The 21,619-nt window shown below is 40.5% G+C and overlaps 1 protein-coding gene across 2 annotated transcripts in view; it reads right to left on the reverse strand.

The window, feature by feature from the left end:
- Window positions 1-261: 261 nt before the first annotated feature.
- PPP1R14C (protein phosphatase 1 regulatory inhibitor subunit 14C) overlaps window positions 262-21,619 on the reverse strand; it is a 52,511-nt gene continuing 31,153 nt past the window's right edge. The window contains exons 2-4 of one of the 2 annotated variants that reach the window (XM_033056051.2): window positions 13,489-13,572; window positions 12,136-12,168; window positions 262-1,589 (exon numbers count right to left, since the gene is read on the reverse strand). In XM_033056051.2, the coding sequence (XP_032911942.1) occupies window positions 1,515-1,589; window positions 12,136-12,168; window positions 13,489-13,572 (192 nt within the window). In that variant the 3' untranslated portion in view covers window positions 262-1,514. The remainder of the gene's footprint in view (window positions 1,590-12,135; window positions 12,169-13,488; window positions 13,573-21,619) is intronic. The other variant, XM_033056052.2, reaches the window with a different exon arrangement.

Consider the following 21,619-nt stretch of genomic DNA (forward strand, 5'->3'; position numbering starts at 1 on the left):
CAGCATTTATCTGAAAGAATTTCCAAGCCTTTTTTCCTGGCCCTTTTTTAATTCCCTAAGGCACAGAGAAGGGAGGCCTCATCTGAAAGAGACTTTCAAAAGTGAAGCTGTGCACCAGGTTACAGGAGTGTGAGTGATACTGAGTACATTAAAAGCCAGTTGGGGTCAATGCACCTGGCTTCCCATGTCCTTACCATTTTCCAGGCTTCTCTTTTTGACAAGCAATTCCATTTACAAACCTACTCAGCCACAGCAGACTTGTAAAGTGTACATGTAACAAGTCACAAGTTGTTCCATTTATTTGAGTAATTATCTGGTAAATAAAATCATCAGTAAACATTACAAAATTAAATACATTAAAAAAGCTTGCCGGTATACATAAAATTCACAAACATGTACTTCTCTTGAAAAATAAAATATGTTCAGAGCACCCTTGATATAAAATGCCTGACTAATGTCACCTACCAGTAAATGGTAGCTTATCAAACATTCTAGTTAGGACATTTTCCAGAAGGGAGCAGGGATCTCTGTTCTTGCTCTTATAAGTAAGAGAGCCCAGGTTAAGAAGTCTCCTACTTCTCAGGGCAGAGCCATAAACAAAGGTTGTATTACTCTTTGACTATCTTTATAGGACAATCTGCTTTTGATTAAGACCACATCATTAAATGCAATACAGCACTTGCAATTCATTTTGGTATCACTGCCTTTCCTCCAGCATGAACCAGCTTTTAAATGGGGATGGACATTCCTCTAGTTATCGCTCCAGGTCCATATTCAGTATAGGTTAGCACAGCTCCAAGACATCATGAGGTGGAGAGGAAGTGATCCTGGCAAAGCATCAAAGTCAATCAAGTAACATTTAAGTCTACAAATTAAGCCCTTAAAATTCCCAATTTTCATATGCTGCAGTTTAAACAAGGAGATATGATGAGATTCTTCACTGGGCTGCTTAAGGGTATTTAGAAAAACAGCAGCATACGTTTTAGTAATCTAAATTGGTACCTTTTGGTAGCAAATTTGAAACAACAACCATTTAAATAATTTACTATAACAAACTTTTCCTTCCATCCATGTGAAACAGTATTCACAACCCACTTTAAAATTTATGTACAGACAAGCACAAGAAACTTGACATCCATGAGTTAAATGTACAACCAACTTAAGAAACGTTATCCAACTAGTTGCAAGGAGAAGTCTCCTAGCTCTGTAAATTTACAAGATCTTCTGGTTCACCACACAGACTTGCTGCCCCTCATCACTAACTCTTGGATTCTTCACTTGCTTCAGTAATCCTCAGGTGAAAGTTGAGCAGCATCCAAATTGTTGATATTTTTGATAAAAAATAATTGACACTTAAAAAAGAACCCTTAAAACACACAAAAAAATTCCTTGAGTCAAAACTGAATAAAATCAAAAAAGTTGTGGAGAAAGACAATTATTTTAATAAAGGTCTTGTATTCAAAGTCCCATTTCCCTTGCCATGTCTTTTACAGAGTGCTATTACTTTGAGTTATTTATATACTCTTCTTTTGAGGGGGACTGAGTTTCCTCATTCCTCTTATCCGAGTTAGCAGCTCTTTGATAAATTCCTAGGGAAAAAAAAGAAAATACGAGTAATTTTAATGATCCCATAATACCATAATTGAGGTTTTTTTAAAAAAAAAACACGAACTATACATTTTTATTTAAGCTTTTACTGCTAAGATGGAATGTCTCTGGACTGACCACCAGCAACCTTATACACATCCTCCCCATCCAGAAGAAATGTGAACAATGAGCTTTTTCTTGTAATTGTGCTGGCTCAGTTATAACCCATGAGGTTATTGAGGTTTTTACTGCACAGGGCCTTAAACCAACTATTGAATCAAGCAAAAACTATACAATGCAAACAGTTAAAGCAGACTTCCACAACTTAAGCCTGCACAGGAATCAGCACTCTTGCCAAAAGAGGTGTTTCTCTTGCCAGTCTCCATGCTGGAACTAGTATTTTGGTTGGCTGCATACTGGGCTGTACAAGAAAGCTCATGTCGCTAAAAACTGAGCTGTTTTTCCGCTTGCCCTGCTGCTCTCCAAGCTGGCTCAGCCCTCTGACCAGGTCCACCACCCAACTCACACTAACACTTGTGTCAGTCCAGGGCAGGTAGGAACAAGGAGCCAGAGGTAGCACCACTGGCTTCTGATGGGTGAAACTGGTTGCAGGGTTAAGTGAATGACACTAATTTGAAAACAAACAAACAAAAATAAACCAAAAACCAAAAAAACCAGAATAAAACCCATTCACAGACAAGGTGTTCATTCATGGTGGTATTTTCCCTAGTTTCAGCAGATTTCCTCTTTTTAAACTGTGTGAGAACAGAACAGAAGCTTACAGATTCGCATCATTCCCTGCAATTCTTTTGGTATATAATTTCTTGCAGGTGCATTAAAAGCTAAATTACCTCCTTAGTGTCACATTGGGAAAATAATGGTTATCCGCAGTACTATGTATCCACAGTAGACCCACAAAAACGTTCTTATGAAATCAGCTAGCTGTAAACACTGAATGTAATTATTCAGTTAGGCTGATGTGAAAAGCCAGGTCACACACCTTAGAACCTAGTGGATGGTGTCCCAGCCCTTGCCAGTCAAACTAGCAGATCTTTAAGGTCCCTTCCAACCTAAACCATTCTATGATTTTATGGAACAACTAAAAGCACGATTTCCTGGATGAATGCTTGAAGTTAAAAATTCCAGTCAAAGTCATCACTTAAATGACAACACAATACCTTTCAAAAAAAGTTGCACTGAAACACGTGTTACAAGGTGCTACACTTTGAGTAAGGAAAGTCTGTATAAATGTGTATTTTAACTTGAGAAATAAGTCAGGTTTTTCAGGTGTACCATGGTCCCAACAAACCAATTTCTTTTCCTGATGATGCACATCTATAGTGAACTGCATGTACTGTTGCACCACAATTATTGTTGCATCCACACTACCTGTGGCTGCAATGAGCAGCAGTAAAGGCAGAGACGGTGGGGTCTCCACCCTGAACTAAGTGAAGGCCACTTCAGGAATACATCTGTGTATGTCAATGTCATACTTCCCCTCTGGACAGAGAGCCTAATAAGATGATCAGAAAAACAGGTTTCTTAAGACCCCCCTCCATGCTCTTGAAGCTGTCATACTTCGCAAAGGCACAAGTCACTGCAACAATATCAACTCTAAACTTGTCACAGTCCAATACCTCTCCACTAAAATATCAGAAGAATGAAGACATGCTTACTCTAAAAATTCACAGCTTTCAACAAACTTGCATTAATTCTGTGTCATCATGTTGTCACTGTAAGGATCTGTTAGACAACGCAAACTATATGGCATGGTGCTGCTTGAAACACAAACACACTAGGATTTTTTACTATCAAACTTATATAAAGCCCTGCAGTACAATCACTAGCGAAATAAACTCCCTAAAGTGATCTTAGAAGATTCTTACTTGGGATGAATGTCATTTGTATTGCCTCTCAACAAGTCTTTCCATTTAAAATAAAAACAAAAAACCCACCAAAAACAAACAAACAAAAAAATCCACTATAGTTCCATCAAATTAATACAGCTTTGGAGAATAATGGTGTGAAGTGCAGTTCTTCCCTTAGAAAAACTTTTAAAATACTCTACAAGACTCTCTACAACACTCTACAACAAATACTCTACAAGAAGACACTGCATATGGAAACTCTCCAGCAGTTTCACAGAAGTAAGAGCCTTAAGGGAAGGGGCATTTGTAGAGCGTACAGGGACATCTATGGTACTCTGTAGTCATTTGGGATATCCCACCTTGCTATTCCTTTGCCCATTCTCCCACAACTCAGTAGAGTCTGGAGCAAGTTTCCCTTAGATATGAAATGTAGCCAGGGGTCAGTTGCTTTTTAATATGACATTATAGCAAGAAAGGAATTCCTCCCCTTATACTTAGAAGAGTTATCACAAATGCCTTCTTTTGCAAAACAAGATGTTTGCTTGAAGTTTTCAGGCAAGTTTGACACCACCTGGAAACTTCTTGATGCTGCCAAAATAAAACAATCCCCTAAAGGAGATCTGAAGTGACTGCAACTATTCTTAAGGTAGAGAAGACATTCATTTGAAGAAGTACCTATAATGATTTTAAATGCTTTATCCATCAGGAGCTATTTTTTCAATTGAAATAGGGGTCTGCAGTAAAACCCAACAAGAACATACCTATATGGCAGACAGTTTGCATAATGCAGTAGCACTGTTGTCCACTTCCCATGGACACCCAAACCACAACACTGGTTCAGCACATTTCTGATTTAGGTATCACTTTGCATCTGACATTCACATGGAGCTGGCTGTCATTAACACAGTTGTGCTCCGGTGCTTGTGCCTTTCTTTGTAGTTCTGCATGAAGGAAAAGCAGTGTTCTAGAAAAGATGCACATTTTCCCATCATGGAAGCAGGAAAGGAGACTTCAGAGCATTTCAGTAAACCTTCACTTTATAATTAGCCAGCTCACATTTATGTCAGCAATATTCATTTTGTTTTCTTAAAACATTGCTCAAAAATTGCAGTGTTGTTCCTTGTGGTCATTTGAGTCAAGACTTAATATCTACATCTATCTCTACTTCGTACACAAAAATCCTTTTACACAGAGTATTTTACTAAAATTCCCTCTAACAAGATGTGAACTTTAGCATCAGACATTTTAAAGCTGATCATGTACTAATTTATGTTAAAAGCACTTCTATAACAAAGGTTGAACTATCTACCTATATACTGATTTAATTCATGGAGTTAAAAAATAAGAATAATTCAGCTGAGGATTCAAGAACTTATTAATTATTCCTTGAAGGGTTATAGCCAGGAATACAGGCTATACGCTATATCTCATACTAGCACTTTATGCCTTGGTAAATAAAATAAAAAAATAAATTCTTAAAAAGTGCAAAAATGTATGCAAACTTAGTTAAAGTTCTGTTTTACAGATTTTCTTCAAGGAGACACCCTTGTTACAAGTATTGAGAATCTTATTAATTTGTAATGATAAATCATTATTTCTAGAAGACATCTTTCCAATTCTAAAGGCAAATTTTAGTGAGAGACAGACTAACTCTATAGTTAATTTGAACTCATCTATATTCAGCCTTACGGAAAAAAATAATAAAGGCAGAAAACAAAGGTGAAATGATAATGCAGGAAAGGGGAGGAAATCACTTCACCTCTCTGCTTTGGTGACTCATTGTTTTAATGAGGTCATTTGAGAGACAATGAATTCCAGGCTTCCTATTCAAGTCTTCCAATTAATTCTGGAGACTAATTAGACTCTGCCTCTCCAGATTTCTCTTCAAGCATGCACACATGAAGTAGGACTAATTTTTAAACTAAAATTTTGAGTTTCTAGTCCTCCTGCTTCACTAGAACATGACATGACTCCTAAAGTCAGCTTTCCTTCACAGCTTTACTTCCCTGCAGCCAGGTCAAAACCCAAGATTTCCTTAACTGTTTGCCCCAGGCTATTTCTTGGAGATGGCTTCATTAGCTGAATGTAAAAACTAAAGTCAGCCTGGAGAGCAATCCCACAGCTACTTGGGAAAGAACCTAAATAGTAACCTGTGATTTTCTTTTTGGTCCCTGGTGGTATTTGCCGGGACCAGAGAGTGCTAACATGTAGCTATCTCTCAGAAAAGCTCACATATTCATTAGCCGAGAAAGACCGGAGACCTTACTTGATGAGTTCCACAAGAGTCTTTATTTCATGCGAAGGGTGGTCAATCAGGGATTCTCTCAGGACAAAGGGCAGACAGCTATATTTATAGGTTCAGGGAGGATTCAAACTACAACCAATAAAAGTTTATACAAAGAACAGCATCCAATCTAAGTGAGAAGTTCTAAAGGTAAACTGACCAATTACGCATCCTAATTTCTAACCAATTATCTTCCAAAGTGTTAGGAGAGTGACCAAATTCTTAAGGAATTTTGCTCAAACTTGGTATCTAGGATACCTTATCTATTATAGCAAGTTCCAGGGGCCAGGGGAAGATGGTTTTGGAGGAATCGTATCATCTACAGTAACCGATCTTACTGCCAAACACCTTCTCTTCCATACAGGTTCAACCCCCTCCAAAGCCAATTGTACAGAGAGAAAGGAACCACTCTGGGAGAACAGGGCCAGAAAATGCCTTCTGTTAGCAAGAACCAGTGCAGCCCAGTGAGGCAACAGCACCATCAGTGTCCAGAGCATGACATTTTTGTAGCAATTTAGTTTTTTGGTGAGCTCTGTATAAGGCACTAACTACATATAACAAAGCTTAGCTATGGTAAAGACTTGCAGCCCAATTATTCTTCAACTTGGCAGTGCGTAAACAAACATAGCTTATTCTTGCTCAAATCACCATTTGCTCTTCCATTCTGATATTGCTATGAGTATTTATAAGTTGCATTCATGAGTACTTACAGAAATGAAAACATGCAAGCTTAACTCCCTCCAACAATGTAGTACAATATAGGACAGATGTCAGCAGGCACATAAAAAGTTTTAGCTCACTGAATTCAGTGGTCAAATGGATGAACAAGAAATGCATCTGCCTACATTGCTTTTAAACAAGCATGTTCTTTAACCTTCTTTCTCTACAAATTCTCCTATTTCATTTCAAGTAGTATGGACACAAATACATTTGCTGTGCCTTGATTTACCACCCATTAGCTGCCCTGGCTTGCCCAGATGTAAGGCAGCACACTGTACCAAGGCTTTAGGACACATCTGCAGGTGACTACTGCAGATGTGGGTGTCCTACATATTGCTGCCTTGCAGCTACATAGACAAAACAAACAGTAACAATAACTTGAAATAACTCATAACATATTAGGACCAAAATAAATACATGGTCCTTCAAAAGTTATGGGAGTCTGTTTCAGAATCATTGAGCTTTCTATTCATGCCTGTATACTAAAAACATACATTACGTCAATACATACACAAACCAGCTTTTATCTTTAAAAACCACAGTGCCTAGACCACTCTAAAAAGTAGCATCACAAGCCTTCCATTTGCTCCAACTAGCAATTAAACTTTGAGAAACTTACAGTTAAGCAAACACATCTCTACCTATTTAAAAAGTGTTAAAAGCTGCTGAAATAGTCCAACCACTGAAGTAATTGAGTAGTCAGTAACTTAAATCTCTGCCCAAGTTCTCCAGAAGATACACCCAAAATTTCAACAGTTTGCAAACTACATAGAAAATTATTATTAGAAGTTTCCAGAAGTTTCTAGAAGTTTCTATAATGATGCAACTTCATATCCTTTTTTTCCCATTTTGCACTAAGTGAAGAATTGTACTAACAAAATAGATTTAATCCTGCCTGAATGGGAGACATCTCCAGTCCATTCATCTGACGTTTTGTATATTTCCATAAAAAAAGAAATAAGCAAATAAATTGCAAATCTAATTTATCCAGTTCTCTTCACATGATCATTATCTCCAGACCTTGCATTGCTCAGCTGTGTCTTTTGGAATCAGTAAGCATAAAAATTGCCCACTCATTGGGCTTCTCTCCAAAAGTAGTTTGAGAGTTTCCTTGACATTTCTCCTGTCATCACGTTGGCAGTCCCACTAGTGGCAGCTCTAATTTGCATCAGCAACAAATATTTCAAATTTTCTCCAATGCCCAGTCTAAATGAGTGGCTCTGCTGTTACCAATAGCAGAGATAATGGCAATACAGATTTAGTCAGCCTTCTTCAAAATATATGTCTTGCAAAAACCTCACTGATTTCACAATCACAACTGTCTTCCTATCCTAAATAAGAGTCTATTGTTAAGTATCTAAACATCAAGATTGCAGATTATATTTAAATTTGTTATATTCACTGCTAACATTAAGATTCTCCACCATCAGATGATGACAGAGAACATCAGACAGAACTGAGAAACTTGACAAAGGTCAGAGTGGGATTTTCCACAAGTGATGACATGTGAGGCTGTATGAAAAACTGACTGTTCTGGCACACAGATGATGCAGGAAGAGGATGCTGCTCTCTGCTCCTCTTCAATTATAAAAGTTCAGACCCAAAATTTGATTATGGCACTGATTTAGCAGATACTCAGTCCTTTAAGTTGGTGTATGTAACAAGTCTTTACATAAAGGTCCCACATTAAGCATTTTTCCATACAAATTAAAACAGTCATAACTACTACCTAAGAAAAGTTTCTAATATTTTAAAGTACATTCAACACTCCAGCTGTATTTCCATTAGAATAAAGGTTTAAAAGTTCCTCAAAAGTTACTGTCAGCTATTATGTTTGGTCAAATTATTAAAGAGGTTGGGAACTCTGTCTATCTTTTAAGTGACCTGGATAACTCAACTACCTCTGATAAAAGTCAGTCCAGGATACATACAAACATTCCTCAGTCTTTCCTTAACCTTTAGTCCAAATGGACGATACTGAGCAAAACTGACTTAAGAAATACATTTACAGGTTTAGAGGTTTTTTTCACAGCTGAGTAACAGTTTTGAGTTATTAACCTTTCTGCCTGTACTATTTTTCTTTATGTTTTGAATAGCAGGGACATCATATTACGTAACTTTTCCTTCATTTATGGATTACTACCTTTTGCAAATTGTATAACTCTTGATGATAAAACCACTACTGCACTTGAGAGACTGTATTTTATTGCTCAGGAAAAATTCCATTAGCTCACATCCATTCTTCACAAACCTTCTAAAAATCTTTTCACAAGCCAAATACCTCAATAGTTTTGAATGGTCTGCAAATATTAAAAAAAAGCATATTTTCTAGACAAGGTGTGGATCCTTATATAGCAAGTTTAAGCCAACTAAAAGGCTCTTCTTAGTCCATACATGGCAGGATAAAAATTACTATTTTTAAGTGGTCTAAGCTAGCAGCCAAGGTATTACTGGTCTCATCACGCCATAGACGAAGAAAAGCTGCTGTTGTAAAATAATCCTGGGATGTGACTCATTTTGGAAACTCTCCTCACAGAATCACAGAATCAATTAAGTTAGAAAAACCCTCTGAGACTGAGCCAAAACTATGACCAAACACCACCTTGTCAGCTAGACCCAGCACAAAGTACCTTTCCTTGAACACCTTCAAGGTGTTCACTATCTCTTGGGTAGCCCATTTCATTACCTATCAACCCTTTTGTGAAAAATTTCTTCCTAATGTCTAACCTAAACTATCCTGCCATAGCTTGAGGCTGTCTTCCTATCACTAGTTCCTAAGAGTAGAGACCAACCCCACCTGTCTACAGCCTTCTTTCAGGTAGATGCAGAGAGTGAGTGGATTAAGTACCCTCTCAATTTGGTTATCTCTAAATATTGTCAAGGAAGATGGATATTCTCCCAGATAAGGGAGCTGTCTCCATCCCATCCAGAGAAGCCTGAAGACACAGGTGACCAGTTCAGTATTAAAATCTCACCCTGATGCAGGTACCTTGAGGGTAGACAAGGATGTTGTCCAGGATGTTTCCTGTGAACTGCCACACCAACTTAATTTACCAATATAGCACAAATCTTTCTTGTACAACCAAGGTTTCCAGTGGAACACTCACTGACATCTGTCATGTACCCTTACCAGCTCCCTGAAATTTGTCGTTGCATTGGGTCAGACTTCTCAGCCAAAAAAAAATCATTCATATGACATGTCTAATGAAGAAGGAAGAAGAGTACAGTAATTTCACGAATACAAGCCGCACCAATTTGACCAAAATTTTGGTGGAAACCCGGAAGTGCGGCCAATATTCCAGGGCAGCTAATACATTAACAAAATTCTAAAAGCTGCCAACACGGAAGTGAGAGCCCGCGGCAGCCCCAAGCCAAGCTGGAGCCCGGTCGGCCCCGGCAGAGGTGGGAAAGCCTGGCAGAGGCGGGGTCAGCAGTGTGGGGGCGGGCGGCAGAGCCTGGGCCAGCAGGGCGGGGCAGGGGGGGGCGGCAGAGCCCGGGCCAGCAGGGCGGGGGAGCCCGGGAGAACTGGGGCTAGCAGCGCAGGGGAGCATGGCAGAAGCAGGAAGGCCGGCGGGTGGGGCTGCCTGGCAGCGGGGGAAGCCCAGCAGAATCGGGGCCAGCAGCGTGGGGGAGCCCGGCGGTGCGGGGGCCTGCAGTGCCGGCCAGGGCGAGGAAACGCGGCGGCGGCGCAGACGGGAGGGGGTGGCCAGCGAGCCTGGCGGCGGCGGCGGCAGCCCGCCGGCCGGGCGAGCGAACGCGGCGCGGGCAGCGAGCCTGGCGGCGGCGGCGGCAGCCCGGCGCCGGCAGGGCTAGCGAACGCGGCGCGGGGTGGCCAGCGAGCCCAGCGGCGGCAGCAGCCCTGCCAGCAGGGCTAGCAAACACGGCGCGGGGCGGGCGGCGAGCCCGGCAGCGGCGGCAGCCCTGCCAGCAGGGCGAGCGAACGCGGCGCGGGGCGGTGCTGATGGGAGAGGGGGGCCAGCGAGCCCGGCGGCAGCACCACCTGGCCAGCCCCGCCGAGCCGTGGCGCTGAGCTGGGCCACCCGGCCCCGTCGGCAACCATGAGCGGGCCGAGCCTGCCTGGCCCCGCCCCGAGCCAGTAAAGCCCGCTATGCCGCGATCCTGTTACTAACTGGTCAATTTGTGAAAGCTGCGCACGGATTCTCGCGACGAACGAAAGTGCGGCTAATATTCGGGGTGCGGCTTATCTATTGACAAAGACAGCAACATTGTCGAGGCACCGGAAGTGCGGCTTATAATCCGTGCGGCTTGTATTCGTGAAACTACTGTAATCATTTGACCTCTGCCTGCTGACAACACAGAGATAAGCGGCTGTTGAACTCTTGCCAACCTGTTCCTCTCACCTAGCCATGACTCTTCTCTTTCTCTTACTAGCCTGTGACAAAAGCCACATCAGGCTCCACATGCTGTCTCTGTCTCCACACCCATCTTAAGAAGAACCACCAGGGTTCAATGGCACTTGCTTATAGAAGGCTGGAGAAGGCTGACAGGGTCTCCTGTGGTGTAGCACTACCACAGTGAGACAGCTGAAGACTCGGCATTATGGCATCTCCATAATGGGAGATGTGTGTTATCTGCTGTAAGGCAACCAAGATACAACACACAACAAACTCTACAGGTGTTATCAGCTGAGTCTTTCTGGGTCAATTCCATGAACTGCCAAAATGTTTGTACCTGTAACTATAACAGCAATTCTGGGGAATCTTCCCAATCTACCTTAGGAATCAAAAACAATGGAAAAGCCTTAAAGACAGTATCTCATGGACTGTGAAGTGCCTATTCAACTGCACCAGCAGTTCTTCCTGATAGTCTGACAATCCTTAAGCCCCACCAGTTTATGTGGCTACAGCTGTAGATATTACAGAAGAACCAACCTATTTGCAGCCTTGTTTCGAAACCAAACAACCTGGTTTCTAGTCATGCAAGCTGAAAGGTCTCTGACAAGAGGAATCCTGTAAGCCAACCCTTCTATTAAATACTGTGCAGCAGCCACTTCTGGGAAAAATTGACTCTATAAATGGAACAAACTGACCCATGACCTAGACTTTTGATTTTTACATGAGTCCAAGGGATTTTTTACAATATTTATTCTTCCTAGTAAGCACACACTACTCTATGAAAAGCAGGCTGTATTAGCACCAGATACATTAATAGATATTCAAGTTGAAAGTTAAGTAACTAAATCCTGCTAGTACAGGTTATCCCCCAATTTTATTCAAGTCCTTCTCACAAACAGCTGAGCTGCATATCTGCACAACAGTTCTCAGAATAAATTTTACTGTCCTAGATAAAATTAAATTATTTCACAGTGAAGAGCACAGTCCAACATGCAAATATTTTAGCCATCTGATCAGAATTGTGTTTAGTTTTCTTATAATGTGGTAGTTTTAAAAGTCAGAATAGTCAGTAAGTACATTAGAGAAAACAATATTGATAGTTCAGCAGGAATGACCAGCAGTTCCTCCACAGCGTACAACCACATTCCTACTGTAAATAAGTGACAGGCACAAACATCTTCAGGATATAAAGCTCCAAGTCTATCAGCTACCCATTAATATTCATCTAGTTACTTTATCATAAGAATAAAAATAAAGTTAATTTGGCTTGAACATAACTATAGTTACCACATGTTAATAGCATTTTAAAAAAGTCTTTTACCTCTGTTGGTTTGTAGCAATCTACAAGAGTTTCCTAGAAGCAAAATATGAAAGTGTCAGTATCCATACAGAAAAATAGTGAACATAAAACAAGTCATGGTATGAAACCTGGTAAAGGAGGGGAGAAGGAAAAGGAGAAAGAACAGGAATCACTGAATGAAGATGTTAGTGAAAACCCAAAGTTATACAAGCCACCTTTGCTCCCTAGGTGGATAAGAATGATTTGTACCAGGAGAGAAATAATGGTCTTTTTCTTCAGGTAGGAAGTTACAAAATCCCTGTCTTCAAGAAAAACTGAAAAGAGGAGGAGAATCCAGGAACATTTATCTGAGGAACAGATATGTGAAAGGCAGCTTTTTGTGCGGACATCAGAGACTTTGCAATGCAGAAATAGAGATGTTAGTTATTCCTAGCAGGGCATTCCTAGCAGGGGGCTGCTGTAGCTAGCTTAGGCAGAAGCAGCAAAGCTATTTATGAATGCTGAGCAAACAGCCTGGGGCCATGCCCCACATTTCTGTGGCTGGTCAGTGGGCACAGGGAAAAAAGGGCTAAAGGTACCAGGGCACTCAAATAAGATGTGCTGAGTCAAAGCACCACATTAGCCACCTCCCAGAAGTAAGCTGAGGGCAAGCCGTAACTCTGGAACAGTTTTCCTTTTCTTAGTGCATCTGAAAAGATTATAAATGGAGACACTTCTTATTGGCTTTATGTACTGATTTAGAGAGATTTATTAAGGCAATGATGTTTCTTTTCTTCTCGCCCTCTTTATTCCATTCATAAACACCTACCTCACACAAGATTCAAAGTTTCAGAGAGCTGGTTTAAAATGTTTAATTTCAGTAGATAGTTTTTGAATTTCCCTACTAATTCCTGTTCCTGACCATCTTACTCTTTCTTTGAACTTTTTGAGGTGTTTCAATTTCTGTGTAGTATAGACAGAAATAACTGCCAGTAGCCTAAGCACAAGGGAAGATTTCTGGTCTGTATACAGATGTATACACATTTCTACTGCTGAAGTGAATCACAAACTATATGCTATGTTTCATTTTCCTATATTTTCTGTTCTTTATTTTATATGCTTGTACAAATTAGAATGAGGTTAATTTAGCTTAGCATTTCCCTCTATTACTGGGTCCTTTGAACTTTTATTTACTTGTGTTATCACCTACCTTTTAAAAATTTTTATCTTAAAGAATTTTGATTACCTTTGAACAATCTGGAAGACTATGCTAGACTAGACCTAGGAATCTCTGCATTCTAATTCTACATTTACAGTGGATTCAATCAAACAAAAGATATCAATCCAAATGCATTACTTCAGGACCTTCTGATTTAAAATTATAGAATACATTACCTGTAATTTGAGAGCTCTCTCCTCTTCATTGGCTGCATCAAGAAGGTCATCAATGTCAATTTCTACCTCTGGCATTTCTTCTTCCTGAAATGCAAAAATACCCACTTAGTCCATAAAGCTATCTTTTAACTAACCCCAAAAGGCGCCTAGTGATAGCACACAAACCCAGCTTCCTGGAGCCAGACAAGGAAGTCAGTAGGGGATTGTGGTTTGATTCCTTGCTCACAGACCAGCATCAGGCCAAGCCTCAGCTTCACAGGAGGTGACAGCTCTTAAGTAATCCTTTGCCCACAGCCAGGACATGTAACTAACTCATGGTCAGCAGGAAAATGCATGCTGCTCTGACAGTACTGGGCAAAAGGATGAAGAAGAAAAAGTAGAAGGAAGAAGTAGTAGATAACAACTGCGGCAAGCCACAAAATTGTTTGGAAAACATTTTTTTATTGGACTGCTTTTCTTAGTAATACTGTGGAAGACCTCCCTTCCATAAAGTTGGCTTACAAGGATGATGTACATGCTCCATTAGAAGAACTCAGATTTTCAGCACCTGCAGTGAAGCACAAAGTCCAAGGAACAGAGTATTTTTGAGAATTTTTCTCAAATCTCCTCTACCCACACACTTATGTCTTTGCATCACCAACATATCAGATGCCTTGTTCCCTGAGTCAGAGCAGCAGTCCATACATTTTGAAAGACCCCTGAGCTCTAGAATCCCAATAAGAATTCATCATCCACAGGTATTATCATATATTGCATTTTCAGTTATGCAAAATACATTCTGCTGTCCATTTTATACATTTTCTCATCAAAATTGTTGCACAGCTCCCTGCTGCACATACAAAACTCTGGTCTTAGCCACTTTCCCACACTAAGTCCAGCCTTGACAGCAGCCTCAGAGCCATGGCACACAGTTCCTCTGTTGTCCCTCCTCCATCTAAGCCAACACACGGGCTCTGCAAGACTCTTCTCCCACAAGCAGACTGCCATCAATAGACTCCCTGCTGCAGCATCACCTTGGCAGCTACCTAATGAAAACAGAGACCTGAGAGACTCCAAAGGAGAGGATGAATTTAATCACAGCAGCAGTTGCTGCCTTCTTGTACCCCACCAACACTTTTCAAGATCCTTAAAAGAAGCATTTTAACAAAAATGTGGTGGTTCTAGCAAGTTGCAGAAGTTTCAACAATTGTGAAATACTTTTACAGCTCCAATAGCAACTGGTACAGGTAATACCGAAATTATTCTTCTACTGCTTAAAAGACAGTCCAAACATTAGCAATGAAGATAAGTTAGTTCAAGTTAATCTAAGCAAAGTTAAGCACCAAAGTGGCTTAACAACAGACTGTGTCAGACTCCAGCTAAAATGCCACATCTGAGTGTGAGGAGGAAGGACAGAAATTGGATAATTAAGTTCCCCATTCCCCTTCTCTGAGGGAAAGTGTGCAGGGATACTATAAGCACAGTCATGCAGGCAGATCCAATGAACAAAAACACAGAAAGCACACCCTTTGCCCAATCAGCCTGGTGGGAAAGGAAGCATGGGCACTTGCTGAAATGAAGCAAAGATGTCAATTATTGTAACACAATATGTGTGGGCAATATGGGAGTTTATCCCAATGCAACAGATTCACTAGCAATTTAAACAAGAGGAAGAGAAATCTTCCATAGGCTATATATTCAACAAACGCCATCAGAATTGGAAAGGATAAAGAATAATCCATAGCAGTAGTATAGTTACTTAGTAGTTTACTCTATGCTAATTCGCGTATCACACCAAGAGCCATAGGTAGCAAACCTCCTGAACATTTTATTTAAGCAGCTCAGTCTAAATATTGTTAAGACAGGAGTTACTTCTTGGAGTTATTGCTAATATTGTAAACTTATCAAAACATACATCCATTGAACTGTGTAAATAGCAATTGTGCATATGTTTACATTCAGAAATGCTGTTCAGTACATTGAACATTTTGTCAGATACACATTTTGAACTCTTGTCCCTTGGAGTGGCATTCTAGCAAACTGAAACAACGCTGAAAAGTAGCAGTGAGGGGAAATGGCCTAGAAGGTATATAATGTATTTTTGTGACAACACTTTATTGAAGTTTGAGTGCTCCTGAAAAGTTAGTTTTACTCTGAATGGTACCAGTTAAGTGCAAGAAATCCTTGCTTCCGTCCTTCTTCCCTCTTATCTTCATATTCAAGGTTCACAGTGCCATCAATTCAGAGGGAAGCTGCACCAGCAGTTCACTGAAACTTTGATATAAGAGGTAACACAGCTCCTGTACATCACAGAAAGTGATAACAAAAAATAAATTACAAATATTTCTGAAACAAGGAACTATAATTGTATCTGACACAATGGCATTCAATTAAGTTACATTTTCTGTAAAAGATCATGTGTATCTTCTTCACTTCATAGCAGATTTGAACTTTGATACACAAAACAAATGGAGGGGGAAGCCCAAAAAGGTAACTCTTGCTCTTATTTTTGATTGAATGAACAAACAATCAAAACACTTTTTCTCCATCTGAACTACTGTGTCTGCATGATCTAAAAAGTTTTATGTTAGGTATGAAAAACATGCCCTTAGGTCGGGAGCCTGACCACTCCATAACAGCTGTGATTAATGACAGAGGGAAGAAAGACAAAGTCATGCCTTCTGTTAGACAGATATTATTGGTGAGATCAATCTGGTTGCTCCAATTACAATTCAGCAGCTTGATGCAAATTGGGCTGGGCCAAGCCTGAAAGGGTCTCTGAATAGCCAAAGGATGGTATTTTAAGGGTCTTATTACTGTCATGAGGCTGTGCAAAAAAACACTGCCACCAATTCTGCTCCAGTAAGAGGGAGACGAAGTGATGCAAATAGCAGATGATGGAGGGGGTAAGAAACCACTAGCAGCATGCTGACAGGGAGCAGCCCCCAGGAAAGCTAAAATAGAAGGGGTGTGGGGGTTCTGGGTGAAAACATCTATCAACTGAAACTCTCAGGGGAGAGGAGGATGGACACTCCTTTCAAGTACCCTCTGCAGTCTGCATTGAGGCAGAACATGAGCTGACTTCTGCTTAATCATTCAAAAGTCAGAAAATATCAAAGACAACTTCCATGATATTTAATGCAACTTAAATTCAACCTCCATTGAAAGACAGCCCCATTATTCTTTAGGTTGCATGAATTCTTTGCAGACTACTGGCATAAGATCTTGGGAACAGATGTGCATTAAGTAGCAAAGGGATGTAGCAGTAAAAGACATTACAACGTCTCCAGCTGGCAGTGGTGAATGAAATAGAAACAGGTGAGCATCCATTAGTGAGACCAGAAAAAGATCTTCAAGAACCTCTCCCACAGCAACTTAAACCAAAGGGCTGGATTTTTCAGGGGCATCTTGAAGAACACTTGCACAGTCCAGTCTGCTAATCCTGAGGACAGCGCCTCCAGTACAGCAAAAGCAGGTCTGACATCATTCCAAGTATCTACTAATTAAACAGTTATTGGAGGCTCTAAAATTTAATGGCAATGGTTTCCCTATGGATAACTTGCCACTATAGATCCAACTGGCAAATTAACCTATTATCCCACACCCTCACTGTCATTCACTGTACATCATCACATTTGCAATGCTGGGAAATAATTAACAGGCTTGTTTGATTTTTACTTTAGATTCTAAATCTAGGAAATAAGGGAGAAGTTAAACGCAGCAAGAAAAGTTAAAGCCATAGTTTGTATAGTGAGTTTAGAAACATCAGGAAAGGATAACAAGAGAAAAATGAAGGAAAATGAAGGAAAGATGATCATACTATCCAGACATATGAAAGTTTCAGATAGTATGAATTAGGGATTTCTCTTGCACTCCTGGAAGATCATCAGTAAGTGATCAAAACCAACCTAGAAAATAAGACCAGGTTTTTCTGGAAATATCCATTCAATATATGAATATATTTATTTAAAAATAATCAGGCATCTGTTGGGCATCTATTAAAGGGAGCTCTAAACCAGTTAATCTGCAGACATGGATGGCACTGCAAGATAGGGGTGCAAGTCTCAGGATGATGAATTTAAAAAAACATAAATTACCAGGAACAGAAAGCATTAATTGCATATGTAACCTGGCAGGATTATAAATGGATTGCATTTAGTCCAGATAAATTAATACAACCAAATAGCAATTTTTAGGGAACACCAAAGAAAAAAGTGCTTCTTGTTTCAAAGCATTCAGTTGTTTTGGGAGACTTATGCATGAGGGCAAAAGTGGATAAAAGTGAAAATAAAAATAGTTTAAGTGATCAAAAATTATTAATCCAGAATTAAAACTCTTTTTTATTTAAAGCCAATCCTAGTTAAGTGCAGAGTCAAAATACACAGCTAAAATAAAGCTATTTATAATACAACAAGACTGCTCTGTCTGTTGATCAGTATGAGGAAGAGAAGATTAAGAAAAGATGCTGAAGACAGCAAGAAGGTACTCAAAAGTGCCAGGGTTCATGAAATTTGCAGTAAGAACAAGAATCCTAAGTGGTAAAATCCAATTACTAAATGACAGTATGTTTTCTCCAATCCTAAAATATTAAGAGCAGTAATGCCATAGCAGACATGATAATCTAATGTTAGACATGAAAAAAATTAGCTCTCATTTCTTTTGGTCCAGGTGAAGCAGTTCATGCAACAGTGAATATTAGTCTGTACTGCTGATAATCAGTGAACACACTTAGGATGCTGCTCCCAGTATGATACAATCTTTAGCATGCAGTCACATATTACTTTCTCCCCCATCAGGCACTTATCTCATTATCAACCAGTCACTGAACCTGAAATCTCAAAGGCAGTACAGAGATGAGGCCCCACACTTCAGAGCACATGCCATTCAGCCTTGGCTCCAACCAAGAAATAGAAAAACCCAATCTGTTCTAACCAGAGCAGCAGCCTTTCCCACCAACAGCAAGTCTATCCTCCTCTATCACTCTTGTTTATTAAACAAAAGTGCAGAGACATTTAAGGCAAAGTTACTGGATTTCTCCACTCATTTTGAATCAATAATCCTACTGTTTATGAATAATCATAATTTATCTGTGGCAGTGTGGTTCTTTCTCTGCGCTGAGCCTGTCCTCAAGTCTGACATCACATGGATGCAGTTAAAAACACGACAAAGGAGGGACACTAAGTGCACACCTGTCAACAGAATGGCTTACAAGCTGCCCAGTGTCTGACTGGTGCACCAAATGCATCTGCATCTACATAACATGGTATGAATGGCTGGATAAAAGCCAAGGACATGGTTTTTTATCTATATGGTCTGGATCTGACGTACCCTCACCCCGCAGCTAGCAGTCCATAGCCTTGTGCACACACCACTAGAGGGAGGTAATACTTTGCAAACACAAGGGCCCCTGAAGTTATTGTTAAGCACAGAAAGTTGTGAGTCCTACATACAGTTCTTGGTCTGGAGAACAATCTAACTTTTATCCTCAAGTACACATCGCCTTCTGCTCTTGTTCTTAAAAATATAGTCTTCAGCTTCTACTTTAACATCTTGTTTCCTGCAAAATCCTACCACCTCTGCTCCTATCTCTTTGGGTATTTGTTTCTACATCCATACTTTGTACCCCTTCTCTGCAACCGAGGGCCAGAGAAAGGACTGCTGGAAACAGAAAAAGGAGCAACTCGGCTCCCAGGCACCGTGATGAGGGCTCCTTGCCAAGATGAAACTGCAAGAGCCCAGCCCCTTCTAGCTCCCCACAGAGCAAGCTTGTTCACATACGACAATCTTTGAGCTCACTGCCAAACTTCAACAAGTTCAGGCACATGACAAGCACAAGTGAAACAGGAGGGGAGTTGCTTGATTAAACTGAGAACACGTTCATAAACTGGCCACAGACATCTCCAATGCACAGCCAATCTGGTCCCTCCTAAATTTTCAAGATCACACATGCCAGAGTTTCAACTCAGCTGATGGAAGTCCTCAAGCAGTGTGGAAAACCACTTTTTTTTTTTTCAGAAATACCTGAAGTCTTACCTAAAAAGCTTTCCAAGATATTCCAGGTGAGGCAGGCACATACTATGGACCTCCTCAGTTCAGATTATTTCAATTTGGACAGTTCAATACTTTTTGTGTGTATGTCAGTCGTTAAATCAAGAGTAATGCCAAGAACAATGCTTATGGAGCCCTGCATGGAGGACTACAAACCTTGCTGTGAAGCAGAGGGGGAGCTTACCTAGGAATTTGCAAATTCTAGCAATATAGAGGGTGAAACAAAGCTGGAGAAAAGGTGAGAAAGATGGACAGACACTTAAACACATAGTGATGGTGTTTACATAGGCAGCTACAGCTGGACTGCAGTTTGTTCAGCCAGTGTGTACAAACTGCATGGTCCAGAAAACGTAGCTGCATTAGGGCAGCTTTCAGACCAAGAGAACAAACCCTGTTGGCAAAATATTTACATTCAAGTGCCATAGTTTATTAACACAGCAATTACATTTCCAGACCAAAGCTTACCCACATCCACCTGGCTCAGAGAAGAAAGAAACAGCTTTTAAAAAGCCTGTCTGCATCTGCCAACTTACCCAGTGTTGGTTAGTAGATAAGTGGGAAAGAGCCCCAAGCTTATATTAGGAAGTACACATAATACTACAAGGAAATCTCAACTAGGAAATCCGTTGGAGATTCATGTGTGAACCCAGGGAACAGGGAGCACTCCCAAGCCCAAGATCTAAAGCATAACCTAACAGCATCCGAGACCTAGGCCAGTATGCAAGTTAGGTGTGTGCTGCTCCCAGCAAGAGACACACTATAAGAAAAAGCATAGAATAATATGTTAAACACATAATCCACACTCCTTGGATGATTAAAAAACCATGCCTATTCCACAGCCTAGTAGCATCCCCTGAAAGCACTGTTAGGAATTCTTGGTCTCCACAACCATCACCATCTCCATTATCTTTTCCTGTCATACAGTTAGGACACCAGTTTGAGCAGTATGTTTCTTATAGAAAAATGAGGGACACAAAGCTTTTGTTTAATCAGTCTACATAATGAACAAATTTAGAGTCAAACAACAGGAACATGATCGCTCTGTGAGCCTTGTTACCTGACATAACTTGTCAATCTGTACTTCTGCAAGTTGCCTAGAAAGAGTAAGTCATGAGAGTCACAGATTTGTGGGGTTTGAGTTTGGGTGGTGGGAAGGAGGAAGGAATTCAGAACGGAATGGTCTCAAGCAGGACAAACCCTATATAAGGATATCACCCCAGGCAAACCAGAACGCTAATCCTATACGTTAGTGATACTTAACAACAGTCAAGAACAGCTCAAACTTCCTTACTTAGGATTACAAATAAAAAACATGGGGTAAAACATTTGCAAATTTCTGGAAATACCTTAAGCATAAAGGCATCTTAATGTCCATGTACATGCCAGCAGCTAGGTATAGCTGCAACTTCAGACTTCAAGTGAAAGTGAAAAATGTATTAGCATGGCAATGGATATACAGTGGACAAAACGTATTTAAATCCTAGTTGTGGATGTCATTAAAGCAATTAACAACTGATATTTTTAATAATCAGGGATCACCCACTCAAGCCAAGCTCTTCCATCTCATTACCCAAGCTGGCTCTTGCTTCTCTTGCCTCAGTCACTGTAAACCATTGTTGTTTGTCTCAAGCTGGCACTGTCATAGATCAGCTTCTCCTCTTGACTCTCAAGTGAGAGTAGAGCAGATGAAACAGACAGATGCTATTCCAATTACAAGTTCCATTCAAAAAGTCAGCCCCTCAAAGTAGCAAATGTACCCCAAAGTTTTTACTGTAAAATAGCCTGCAAGTACACAAAAATGGCAACAGCAGAATCCTGGCACTCAGGTGATACAAAAGGACACAAGTCTCTTATGCCCTTATTCCAGGTGGGGGTCCCTCTTCCAGTAAGGAGGGATCAGGGTTTTGGGCAGAGATAAGAACATCACCCCCTGTGAAAGCTCCCTTTATTGGCAAATCTTTGTGAAAGAGGATAGGGAAAACACAACCACATCCAGAGCACAGGTCTCCCCACCCAGCTTCCCTGAATATCTTCACCCTCCCCCAGAACACAAGCCTTCCTGCATTGACATTCAACACAGAGTCAGCTGCTGTCTTTGCAGATG

Source organism: Catharus ustulatus, chromosome 3 (genome assembly GCF_009819885.2).
Source record: "Catharus ustulatus isolate bCatUst1 chromosome 3, bCatUst1.pri.v2, whole genome shotgun sequence".
Lineage (NCBI taxonomy): Eukaryota > Metazoa > Chordata > Aves > Passeriformes > Turdidae > Catharus > Catharus ustulatus.